The sequence below is a fragment of the Manis javanica genome, chromosome 17 (assembly GCF_040802235.1).
Source record: "Manis javanica isolate MJ-LG chromosome 17, MJ_LKY, whole genome shotgun sequence".
NCBI lineage: Eukaryota > Metazoa > Chordata > Mammalia > Pholidota > Manidae > Manis > Manis javanica.
In genome coordinates this window covers 3,001,923-3,013,776 of record NC_133172.1, presented here as the reverse complement: position 1 = coordinate 3,013,776, position 11,854 = coordinate 3,001,923, and the positions used below count along the sequence as shown (strand labels likewise).

General features: G+C 54.2%; 1 protein-coding gene and 1 pseudogene across 1 annotated transcript; both read left to right on the top strand.

Annotated features, from left to right (window-relative positions):
* LOC108403804 (leukocyte immunoglobulin-like receptor subfamily A member 6) lies at positions 1-4,623 on the top strand (annotated as a pseudogene).
* A 4,331-nt stretch (positions 4,624-8,954) lies between these two features.
* Positions 8,955-11,833, top strand: LOC140847227 (uncharacterized). Its single transcript, XM_073226913.1, has 2 exons — positions 8,955-10,483; positions 10,577-11,833. The coding sequence occupies exon 2, from the start codon at positions 10,591-10,593 to the stop codon at positions 11,656-11,658; it is 1,068 nt and encodes a 355-aa protein (XP_073083014.1). The 5' UTR covers positions 8,955-10,483; positions 10,577-10,590; the 3' UTR covers positions 11,659-11,833.
* The last annotated feature ends 21 nt before the right edge of the window (positions 11,834-11,854 follow it).

Below are 11,854 nucleotides of genomic sequence, written 5' to 3'. Positions count from 1 at the left end.
TGCTTTCCTCCGTCCAGATGGGCGCGGCTCCCGGGTCCGCAGCCCACGCCCACCCTCGGGAACGTCCTCCAACGGGCCGCTGAGCATGTCTGCCACTCCCAGGTGGGCCTTCGTAGAGCCCTTGGGACCAGGCGGGTCCCTTCCCAAGCCCCAGCTGACCACAGAGGCCGAGGGGGGCCCTGAGGGGACGTCTTCTCATCTCTCTACTCTAGACACGTCTGTGGTGCTGGGGGCGTGCAGGCACCACATGCTGCCTGCAGGCACGGCGTCTGTGTACCATGGGGACACACGCTACCGAAGCTCCATTTGGGTTGATACTGTGTTTCATGCGCTAATACTGCGTGTCTGGGGGTAATCAGGTCACGTGTGATCTTCACAACACACACTGACCACAACGGCCCCTTCCCGATAAATTCCCTGTCTTCATATCACTCAACGTCTGTGCGTGCTGCATGGCACCTGCGTGACCACCACCACCTCCCCCTTCTTCCTTTCAGACGGTCTCTGTGTCTCTAGAGCTCTCTAGAATGTCCTTTCCTCTCCAGAATGTTCTCAGGGCCCCTCACTAAGCCCTCTGCTCTGGGCTGTGTCCCAGGGCCCAGTGTTCCTGAGCATGCCCTGCAGTGGGCGCAGAGCTGCAGGAGCCCAGATGGTTGCACTCTTGCTCCCCACATCCTGGCATCTGTCTCTCCCCAGCCGTGACTCCTTCCTCGGCAGGCGGGAGCTCTCAGCCCTATGCCATGATGTCCATTCTCTCTGCTCTCCTCTGCCTCGGTCAGTGTGAGAGTGGGCACGGGGCAGGGGGTGGGAGGCCACCCAAGCCTAGCTCATGGGGAAATCAGGGCTCGGGGCTGGAGTGGCCTCTGGAGCCCTGACGGGAAGAGTCAGCTCAGACCCAGGCAAATCTCTCACCAGACCCTCTCCCAGGGCTGAGTATGGGCCCGAGGACCCGCGTGCAGGCAGGTGAGTCTCTCCCCAGGGGCCCAGCCCCCTCCTCCTCACGGGGACAAGAGCCACCCCCTGGGCAGCTGGGGATGGAAACTTGCAGGTCTGGGCTGAGGGGTGGGCCGTCTGGGAGGTTTGGGGCTGAGCTGGGGACCCGGGGTGGGAGGGTTTGGGACCCAGCCTCTGGTTTCCTTCCAGGGATCCTCCCCAAACCCACCACCTGGGCTGAGCCAGGCTCTGTGGTCCCCCAGGGGAGCCCTGTGGCCATCTGGTGTCAGGGCACCCTGGGGGCCCAGTGGTACCATCTGGTAAAAGAGGGAAGCTCAGAGTCCTGGGACAGACAGGGCCTACTGGAGCCCGGGGACAAGGCCACGTTCTCCATCCCACTCATGACAAGGCAGCGCACAGGGACGTATCGCTGTTCCTATCACAGCCCCACTGGCTGGTCAGAGCGCAGTGACTCCCTGGAGCTGGTGGTGACAGGTGAGACCCACTCAGGGCCCCAGCCCCAGGCTCTGCCCTCAGGAAGGGGGTCTGCTCTCGGGTGTCCCCTCTCCCAGCCCAGCCCTGGGGGTATGTGGGGACATGAGACTCATTTATCATGGCCACCTCCCCTCTCCTAGGATTACACAGCAAACCCAGCCTCTCAGCCCTGCCCAGCCCTGTCGTGACCTCAGGAGGGAACGTCACCCTTCAGTGTCACTCATGGCAGTCATTCAATGGGTTTGTTCTGACTGAGGATGGAAAACACAAGCCCACCAAGACACTGGATGCACAGCGACTCCCTGGTGGGCAGCGCCAGGCCCTGTTCCCCGTGAGCCCCATGACCCCCAGCCGCAGGTGGATGTTCAGATGCTATGGCTATTACACGTTCAGCCCCCAGGTGTGGTCCCGTCCCAGTGACCCCCTGGAGCTCCTGGTCCCAGGTGAGGACCAGCCCTGCCCCCTCTGGGTTTTGAAGCACCATACAGGTCAGGAGGATCTGCTCCCCAGGGGGGCCCAGAGCAGGGGGTGGGCTGAGGGGAGCCCAGGGCTCCTGGGCCAGAGACACAGGGGGTGGGAGACAGTGAGACCCTGGTCGGGACGGGAGGGGGCTTGGGGAGCAGCCCCCGCCATGCCCGCTGGTCTTTCCCCAGGTGTGTCCGGGAAGCCCTCCCTCCTGAGCCAGCAGGGCCCTGTCGTGACCCCTGGGCAGAACCTGACCCTCTGATGTCACTCTGACGTCGGCCATGACAGGTTTGCTCTGACCGAGGACGGGGGACGAGGCCTCCCCCAGAGCCTTGTGCGGCAGCCCCGGGATGATGGGAGCTCTCAAGCCGACTTCTCCCTGGGCCCTGTGAGATACCACCATGGGGGCCGGTACAGGTGCTACGGGGGACACAGCCTCTCCTCCGAGTGGTCGGCCCCCAGCGACCCCCTGGACGTCCTGGTGGCAGGTGAGGAGCCAGCGGGTCAGTCGGGGGCCCAGACTCTTGCACATGGCCTGCCGGGGGCCCCGATGGTGATGTCCAGTTTGGGAGTGTGTGGACCCCAGGGAGGGAGAGAGGCAGAGAGGCTGGTGGCTCCGTCAGAACAGGGCGGCAGCACGCCTCATCCACCTTCCTCTCTAGGACAGCTCCCGGACAGACCCTCCCTCTCGGTGCAGCCGGGCCCCACAGTGGCCCCAGGAGAGAACGTGACCCTGCTGTGCCAGTCGGGGAACCCAAGGGACACTTTCCTTCTGTTCAAGGAGGGGGCAACCCAGCCCCCACTGCGTCTCAGATTAAAGTCCCAAACTTGGCAGAATCACGCCAAATTCCCCATGAGCCCTGTGACCTCAGCCCACGGGGGCACCTACAGGTGCTACAGCTCAAACAGCAGCGCCCCCTACCTGCTGTCACAACACAGTGACCCCCTGGAGCTCCGGGTCTCAGGTGAGGACCCCTGACCTGTCCTGTCTGAGCTGGGTCAGCTCTGGTCCCCATCCTTAGGAGGGCCTGGGACAGGAATGAATGAGGGGTGCAGGGGGTCCTCAGAGGACATTCGGGAGCCCCTGACCAACCCCTCCTGCGTGGATCTTGTCCTCAGCTGTTGAAGAGGCTCATGGGGCTGTGTCTCAGGTCAAACACAGAACACACACCCAGTTCTGTGTGTACGGAGACACCATTTTTCTCTCCAATCCTGAGCTCGTGGGCCACAGCCAAACTCTGCTCCAAAGTGGCTTAGAGCAGGTTGTGAATTCAAGTAACACAGTGCGGAGACCAGCTCCGTAAACCAGCCCAACCTGAGATGGGTGGGTGGGAGATATAAGAAATACACAGAGATAAGAAGAAGGATGCAGAAACCAAAGTTAGGTTGAGGATGCTCCACGGACCGCTGGTGACAGACAAGTGATGCATTTTTTTTTTTTCTGAGCAAAGCGTACACACGCAGGCTCACAATAATGTCACTACTGGACCTATACATATCCGGTGTTGTCACTTCCGGTTCTGCCATTATCACTTCCAGTGGCGTCACTTCCGGCCCTCCACAACGCCCGGAGGCTGAGAGAGTCCGTGAAGGGCCGGAGGAGCTTGGCAGGGGCAGTAAAGGGCCCCTCACGGAGCTGCGTCAGGCCTGTCCTCAGCAGGGGCGCGGGGAGAACAGAGTCCAGGGAAGGCTCGGTTCTGCCCAGGGCCTCACTCACACGCCCGCTCTGCGGTTCTCGGGAGCAGCTGATCCCATCAGCCCAACTCATGACCAGTCAGAGCCCACGAGAGCTGAGTAGGAGAAATTCTCAGTTACGGGCTGAGGGTCGTGTCCGGTCGGGGGGTGATGGGTTCTCTGGGCGCACATCCAGGATCCTGGGTCACTGTGGTCGGCGCTGACCCCTGTGACCTCTTTGCCCACAATTTCCAGCCCCTCACACCCAGGACTACACGGGGAATCTCGTGCGGATGGGCGTGGCTGGTGTGGTCCTGGTGGTCCTCGGGACGATGCTCCTCCAGGCTCCGCGCAGCCGGTGACCACCTCTGGAGGCAAACAGGAAGAGAAGAAACTCACCGATGAGAGGGGCGGAGCCTGGGAAAATTAATCTGGTAATCGCAGGAGTTTCAGCGAGGGGAAGAATATGCGGTAGATGTGAGTTGAACTCCCTGCTTAGAACAGTTGAGGAGGAGAACTCAGTTCAGGGCAGGAGAACTGTCTGGGCTGCTCCCCATCCAGGATCTTTCTCTTGGACTGAGCTGCCTCCCCTCCCTTCCATTCCTGACTCTGGCTGGCCGCCCCTCCCCGTCTTCTCTCCTCTCTGCTCCATGAGGGTTCCTCCCGCGTGGCTGCTCTGCGTCCACACCTCATATGACCTGATGTTGTGGTCCCCCCTCACGCACACATCATTCCTTGCATTTTTCCCCACTTGCCCTGGTACCACCATTCCCTCAGCCCAGAACACAGCAGCTGTTTTAATAAGTGAATGAATGAAGAAAAATCAAGTCCAGTTTGGAACGGATAAATGCAAAACAATTTCCTAAACCCTCTCTGGACCCATTAAGCCCTTTTCTCTTCATCACCTCATACCCTGTATCGTTTTCCAGAAATACCAGCTATCTGAATGAGCAGACCACAGTTTGAAGTGGCAGCCAGGTGGTGTGGTAAATCGACTCTAAAAAATTATTGTTTTTCTAAAATTCATGATTGGGTATCTGTCTGTTTCTTAATAAAAATTCCCTATGGTCAAGTTCAAGGTGCCTGTGTGAATTCACTGCATGTGCACTTGGGAGGGAATGGATAGAACCTTCTTTCACAAGGGATTCCAATGCAGCTATGGCCCACCTCACTGGTGACCCCAATGTGCACATATGTTTCCTTCTGTTTTAAAGGTCATGGTAATTTTCTCTTAAACATTATGCCACAGTTCCACCCGCATAAGAGGTGAAAATAAATAATGGCAAGATCAATTGTGGAGAATTTCTGAGTGTCTAGAACTCTAGTACCTTACTGGTGGGAGTACCAATGACTCCAGTTACTTACTGGGGAGTAAATAACAATCACTAGTTAAAAGGAAGAGACATGCACCCCTGGCCCATAATTATGTATTCCAGGTTACGATGTGTGAGTAGGCATGATAACACAGTCATGAGACAGTGACAGGTATGTCACTCATTTTAGGCAAAAACCATAGAAATCAATGTCAGAATGAATGATTACTTGTGGTATATGTATGACTGGAATATTTGATGGCAGGAAAAATGCGCAAACTCAAACTAGAAACAGAATGCAGATCAATTTTCAGACATGATATTAAATAAATGAGAGTACATTTTAAAAAGAGTGGGTTAAGGATTATGAAATCACGTAATGTTGATGAGGAGACAATATTTATTGTTTAAAGAGGCATAACTAATTTTAACCCTGCAAATAGCAGAAGGAAAACATTCCTGTGTGATCCGTCACAGGGTAAACTATAAGGAGATGATGGAAGGTTTTGTGAAAGATGGAAGCCGCCATCAGGAACCGATGATGTTCTCATGGACTCATTTCTTGGACTCCTAAGTCTGTTTGCCGTCACTGGTAAATAACACATTTCTCTCTGTAACCTACGCTTGCTTTCCATACAATTCGGTGAAGTGGAATTGAAGTAGGAAGAGGAAAGTCACGGCCTTCCCTTGTCACTGAGTACCAACCACAGTTGCTCTTGATCTAAATAAAACAAATAGTTCACATGTTGGCATTGCGCTTCCCTGAAAGCATGACCGCCACCCACCTGTTCAGACTCACCTGAGCCTAATTGGACAAAGAGCCACCTCCCAGGTGAAAAATTGGGTCCCTAACCAAACAATTTGCCCAACATCTCAGTGTATGTAGTGAGCAGTGAAACATGGGTTCGTGTGAGTTTGAACCCTTCATGTCTGTGAATCTGAATGAGACAGAGGTCATCCGTAAGGACTTGTGGTCACTTCAGGCCTGGGGTTCAACCTTAGTAGGCAGTGATTTGGGGGTCACACCAGGTCTTGGTGTAGAGTGACCCGCAGTCAGGATGCCTGAGCCCCCCTTGTCCCAGTAGGGGGGCTGGGGAATGTGCATGAGAACAAGCCCCCCTTCCTGTGGAATTCTTGTCAGAGGTTGTCCTTACCGTGGTCTGCAATCTGTTGTGTCCCACCCTAACACCCCCACATCTCCCAGTCTGCAAGCTGGGCTGGGGTGTGCCAAGGCAATTGCTGCTCTGAATAGAGGCGGTGTTGCCTGTAGTCAGAAACGGCCAGGGTGACCGCAGCAAGTCAGCCTGACTGGATCCTGGGACTCTGAGGGACCCAGGAGCTTCGTGGCCATGATCCCTCTCAAGTCGGGACCTTGATCTACACTCTTCCTCCGGAATTCTCAGCCTGCCTGTCCCCTTCAGTGATGACTCTTCCTCTCAGCTCTGTCCTCATACTTACACCTCCTCATAGTCGACCCACCATGATGCCCAGACTAGTTGGGCAACTCTGCTGTGACCTCTCCAATCTCCAGGGATCTGGTCCACATCACACCTGTGGTCATGTGTCATTACATATCTTCCACATCCCCGAGACTAGAAGGGGTCAGAGAATACCATCCGTGTGAGTTAAGCATGCGAGTTTTCATGCTTGCTGCATTGTATGGAACCTGGTTGATATTTGTGTATGTTCTTTGACAGAAAGGAGGGGTGAATGGATTGATTGTAAATGGGAACCCAGAGGAAAGAAATGATTACGTGTTATCACACACACACACACACGCACGCACGCACGCACACTGACTGCCATCTGCAGTGAATCAAGCCGGCATGCTCCCCTGCCACCTTCCTCTTTCATTTCAGTAAATCTGGTCTCACTCTCAGTTCCCTGCCCAAGAAATGTCCCTTGTGCACTGCAGACAGCTGAGACAAAACAAAAAAGTAACAAATTGAAGTGAGCCAATCAAATACAGAAACAAACTCCCAGGGGTAAGAACCACTCCCTCATTTGTGGGCAAAGTGCAGAATGAATGTGCAGCGTCTCCGTTCCAGTTCCAGACAGTGACAGCAGAGCCCTGACTGAGTGGGAGCCCGGGGGGATTGCTCTGCTCAGCACCCATGAGGCGGCTCTGCAGGGAGCCCTGGGCAATGTGGCTCTTGCATACCACAGTGCAGACCAGCGTTTTCCGAGTGCCTCCTGTGTGCAGAGCCTGCACACACCCCAACACTGAGTTTCACTACGTAACCCTTAGGTGGCGGCATCTCCTCCTTTGTAAACACCATCTCAGCTCATGAAGTAAGTGGCCTAAAGCATGCTGGATTAGGGCGGCCATCTAACAACATGGGTCGGTCTCCAAGAATCCACCGGCTCTTCCTCCCTGCCTCCCAACCCCGTCCTGCCCAAGTGTTGCTGAGCAGCTGGCAGGACCCTCCCTCCCAGCATCATCCTGGTCCCTACCTCACCCCATCTCTGCAATTACATGGGAGGCGGCTGTGTACAGGGGTGCCAGCCCCTGGGGTCACGGTTCTCTCGATGCCGTTCCCAGATGGAAACAAACTGGAGGCTTGACCCTGAAGGGCAGACACAAGATCCCTTAGCTGTGGTGTGTCATGTAAAGTAGAGATGACATTTGGTTGTGAGCAGTTTCCAGGAGAAGGAAATCTCCAATGACAGACCTCGACAACTGATACCCTAGAAATAGCAGTTTGTCCCTTGTAAACCTTACTTCTGGAGAATAGCCAACTAGTAAAGGTCCAGGGTAAGCCCAGGCTCCAGAGACCAAGCCAGGACGGCAAACACTGTGCTCTTTCACTTCCTATTACTTTCCTAGGGCTGCCATAAAATATTACCACCAACCAGATAGATTAAAACAACAGAAATTTATTTTTTTGCAATTTGGAGATGAAATGTCCACAACCAAATGCCAGGAGAGCCGAGCTCATTTTGTAAGTTCTAGGGGAAAATCCTTCTTTGCCTCTCTTTGGCTTCTGTTGGCCCCATGCAATTTCGGGTTTGTGGCGGCCTGATACAATCTCTGTCCCCATCTTCATAGGGCTGCATCTCCTTATATATCTTGATCTTGCGGGGATATCTCTCCGTGGGTCTCTTCTGATAAGGACACCAGAAACATTGGAATAGGGCCCGTCTTACTTTAGAATCATCTCACCTTACCTGATGACATCTGTAAAGACCCTATTTCCAAAGAGGCCACATTCACAGGGAATGGGGATGAAGACATCACCATATCGTTTTAGGCGATCCAGTTCAATCACAACAGCATTGAAAAGGAAAATATACAAAGGAGGTGCACACTTACACACTGTGGCATTCTTCAATCTGCTGAAAGAAATTTGAAAAGCCCTGGATCAATGGGCTACCTTCCCAGGGTCGTGGCTTGGAAGACTTCACATTGTTAAGTTGACAAAAGTCTCAAGGCAATCGACCAAATCGGTTCAATCCGTGTCAAAATCCCAAAGGCCATTTCTGCAGAAATGCATAAGCCATTTCTCTCCTTCAAGGTAATTCCAAAAGACCCGCAAGAGCAAAAACATCTTGAAAAAGACCAAAGTTGGGGAACTTACATTTCCTGATTTCAAGCGTACTAAAAAGCCCAGTAATCAAAACAGGGTAGTGTTGGCGTGAGGATCTGTACATTGATGCACGGGATAAAACTGAAGGAGGAGATACGAATCCACACAAAAGACCAGCTGACTTTTGACAAGGGGACCAAGACCTCTCAATGGGGAAAGAGTAGACTCTGCAGTTGGCATTGGAAAAACTGGATCCACCGGCAAAACCATGAAGCTGGGCCTTATACAACACATAGAGAAACTAGCTCAAAGTGGATCAATATAAAAGCTAAAATTATACAACTCTCAGAGGAAAATATAGGGTATATCTTCATAACCTTAGATTTGATGACACTTTCTTAGCTACCACACCAAAATAACAAACAGCCAAGGAAAAATAAATACATCAGCTGAACAGCATCAAAATTTTTAATGTTGAGCATCAAAAGCCACTAAACAGCATATATGAAAGACTGTCTACAGAACAAAACAGCAGCAGACTCACAGACTCCAAGAAGGGACTAGCAGTTAACAAAGGGGAGGGGTGGGGGAAGGTGGGTGGGGAGGGAGGTAGAAGGGGATTGAGGGATATTATGATTGGTGCACATGGTGTGTGTAGGGTCACAGGGAAGACGGTGTAGCCCAGAGAAGACAAATAGGGACTCTGTGGCATCTTATTACACTGATGGACAGTGACTGCATTGTGGTATGGGGGGGACTTGGTAATATGGGTGAATGTAGTAACCACATTGTTTTTCATGTGAAACCTTCATAAGAGTCTATATCAATTTAATTTTAAAAAAAGACAACCTACAGAATTGGAAAATACATGTTCAAATCCTATCTAGTCAGAATGTAGTACCCACAGCCCATTACTGAGCCCAAGCTTCTGTTCTTCGGTGCATGACATGCCCATAAGCTAAGCAAAAGGTGTTGGGGCGAGGAAAGCCACTTTATTTGGAAAGCCAGCTGACCGAGAAGGTGGGGGAACTCATGTCCAAAAGCCCCATCTTAACTCAGGGCTGTTTGCGAGCTTCTTTTATGCCTGAGAAAGGGGAGCAGAAAGGGGAACCAGTTAGGGAGGAAGGAAGGCAGCAGACATCTGCGCACCAGCAAGGGTCCAGAGGGAGATGAGAGACTCCATGCCCTGGGTTGGTCGACTCCCACCGACCCAGGTCTGGTCACAATGTCCCCACAACTCTTTGACAGGGCGATGGTTATTTTCATACATTATTTCCCCATCTCCCGGAAGAGGCAAGCTTCAGGCAGGAGCTGTTTGCAGAAATCTTAAGCCGGGAGCAAAATTCCTTTTGATGAGACAAGCCTGTGTGCAGTGCTGCAGGCTGGCTGGGCAAAAACCTTCTTCCTTTTTTCCCTTTTGGCCCAAAGGTTATGGCAGCAAAGGAGACAGATACAGTGTGGAGGCAGACAAGCCACTCTGTCACTCAGTGACAGATTTATAAAGAATACATCCACTTCAACAACAAATATATGACCAGTTTAAAAAGCAGTCACATGGTAATGGGGTATGTTGTGGGGGACTTGATAATAGGAGGAGTCTAGTAACCATAATGTTGTTTAAGTAATTGTACATTAACGATATCAAAATAAAAATAAAAAATAAAAAAAGCAGTCACATGGCTTGAATGGACATGTCTACAATGATGATGTGCCAATGGATAGCATGCATATGAAAATATTTTCAACCCACTAATCACTAGGGAAATTCAGGGAAAAAAAGCAAAATGAGATGGATACAACATCACACACCATAGATTTCGTAAAAAATCATGAGTTGGCGAGGATGTGGGGAAATCTGAACCCACAGGCATTGCTGTTGGGTGTGAAATGGTTCGGCCACTGTGGAAAGAAGTTTGGCAGTTCCTCAAATAGCCACAACTGAAACTACCATATGACCAAGGAATTCCACTTCTCAGTTTTAGGTATGCAAGATTCATAAGCTCTAGAGACCTGCGGTGCAGCCTAGAGCTCACACTGTACCGTGCACGAAAATTCATAAAGAGGGTGCATCCCGTGGTAAGTACTCCCCCCACAATGCAGAAGAGAAGAGAAAGGATAAAGCCTTGCCTACAGATATTGGAATAAATCTTGATGCAACTGCCTTCATAGACGAACTATTGAAGATGTACAAAGAGCAGCAACCATCTAAATGCCTGTCAGCCGATGAACGGAAAACAGAAACCACAGCCAACAGCAAAGCCCAGTTGAGCACTGTCTCCAGCTCCTGCTGCGGTCCAGGCCTCGGAGGGACAGAGGTGGTGAGGAGACGCAGGGCACGCGGAGGCCGCGTGGACAGCTGTGGGGACAGCTGGGGCTGTTGTGGAAACAGGCAAGTCAGAGGAAGTGCCCGGAGGCACAGAAGCACAAACCCAGGCCGGGAGGGAGGGGCGCCGCCCCCCCCCCCCCCCCCGCGAGTCAGAACAGGGTGTGAACACCTCCCCGAGGCCCCTTCCGCCCGGGGGAGCCCGTCCTGTGACAACCCGGGCAGGGCAGGGACTGGGGGGCCCGTGCTCTCCCGTCTCGCCCACCCACACAAACCCAGCGGCCCCTCCTCCAGGACCCCGACGGCCCCCACGGGGCTCGGGGCAGCCTCCCCGCCGCCCGCCGCCTTCCCGCCCCTTCCCAGGCCCTGTCTCCCCGCCGCCCCGGGCTCGCCTGTCAGGGCCCCCGCCCCGCACAGACCCCTCCGCAGGCCCCCACCTTCCTCCCCTGACACCCAGGGTTCCGCCCGACAGTCCGGGGAGACCAGGCGGGGCCGAACTCTCCGGCCCAGCAAAGCCGGCTCCTCCCCGCAGACACCGCCCCCCAGCCGACCGCCTCCTCCCCCGACACCCGCGCGCCCTGCGTTGCACGCACACGTGTGTCTCCCCGAGCGGCTCCTGGCCGGCTGGGCACGCAGGCTCCCTGCAGACGTCCTGGACCGCGGCGGCTGCAGGGGCCCAGCTGCAGGGGCGCTTCCCGCCCCCTCCCGCTCGCCGGGGAACGTGCTCGCGGTCTCGGGACGGTGGCGGGGCTGCCCGAGAGACCCGCACGGCCACGGGGAGCAGGGCTCCCCACGAGCGGTGGGGAGGCCGGAGGCGACCGGTTCCTCACGAGTGCGGACCCCCCACGCTGCACCCTGCAGGGTGGCGACCTTCCCACACGGCCACCTGCTCACACGCCCCTGGACTGACACCAGTCCTGTTGCCTGAAAGATGAGACCCGAGGACCCCTGCAGGGGCACAGACCCTCTGAGACTCACGGGTCTCAGGGGAGGTCACACCCCTGCTGGCCGAGCACGGTGTCCCCTCACTGCACCCGGAGACGGACCCCCGTCCTGTCCTGGCCTCTCCTTCTCCAGAAGGTCCCCACAATCCCGTGTCTATGGCTGCTCCATGTCCACCTGCC

Coding starts and splice junctions, on each gene's coding strand:
- LOC140847227 (XM_073226913.1), top strand. CDS start 10,591: ATGTACAAAGAGCAGCAACCATCTAAATGCCTGTCAGCCGATGAACGG.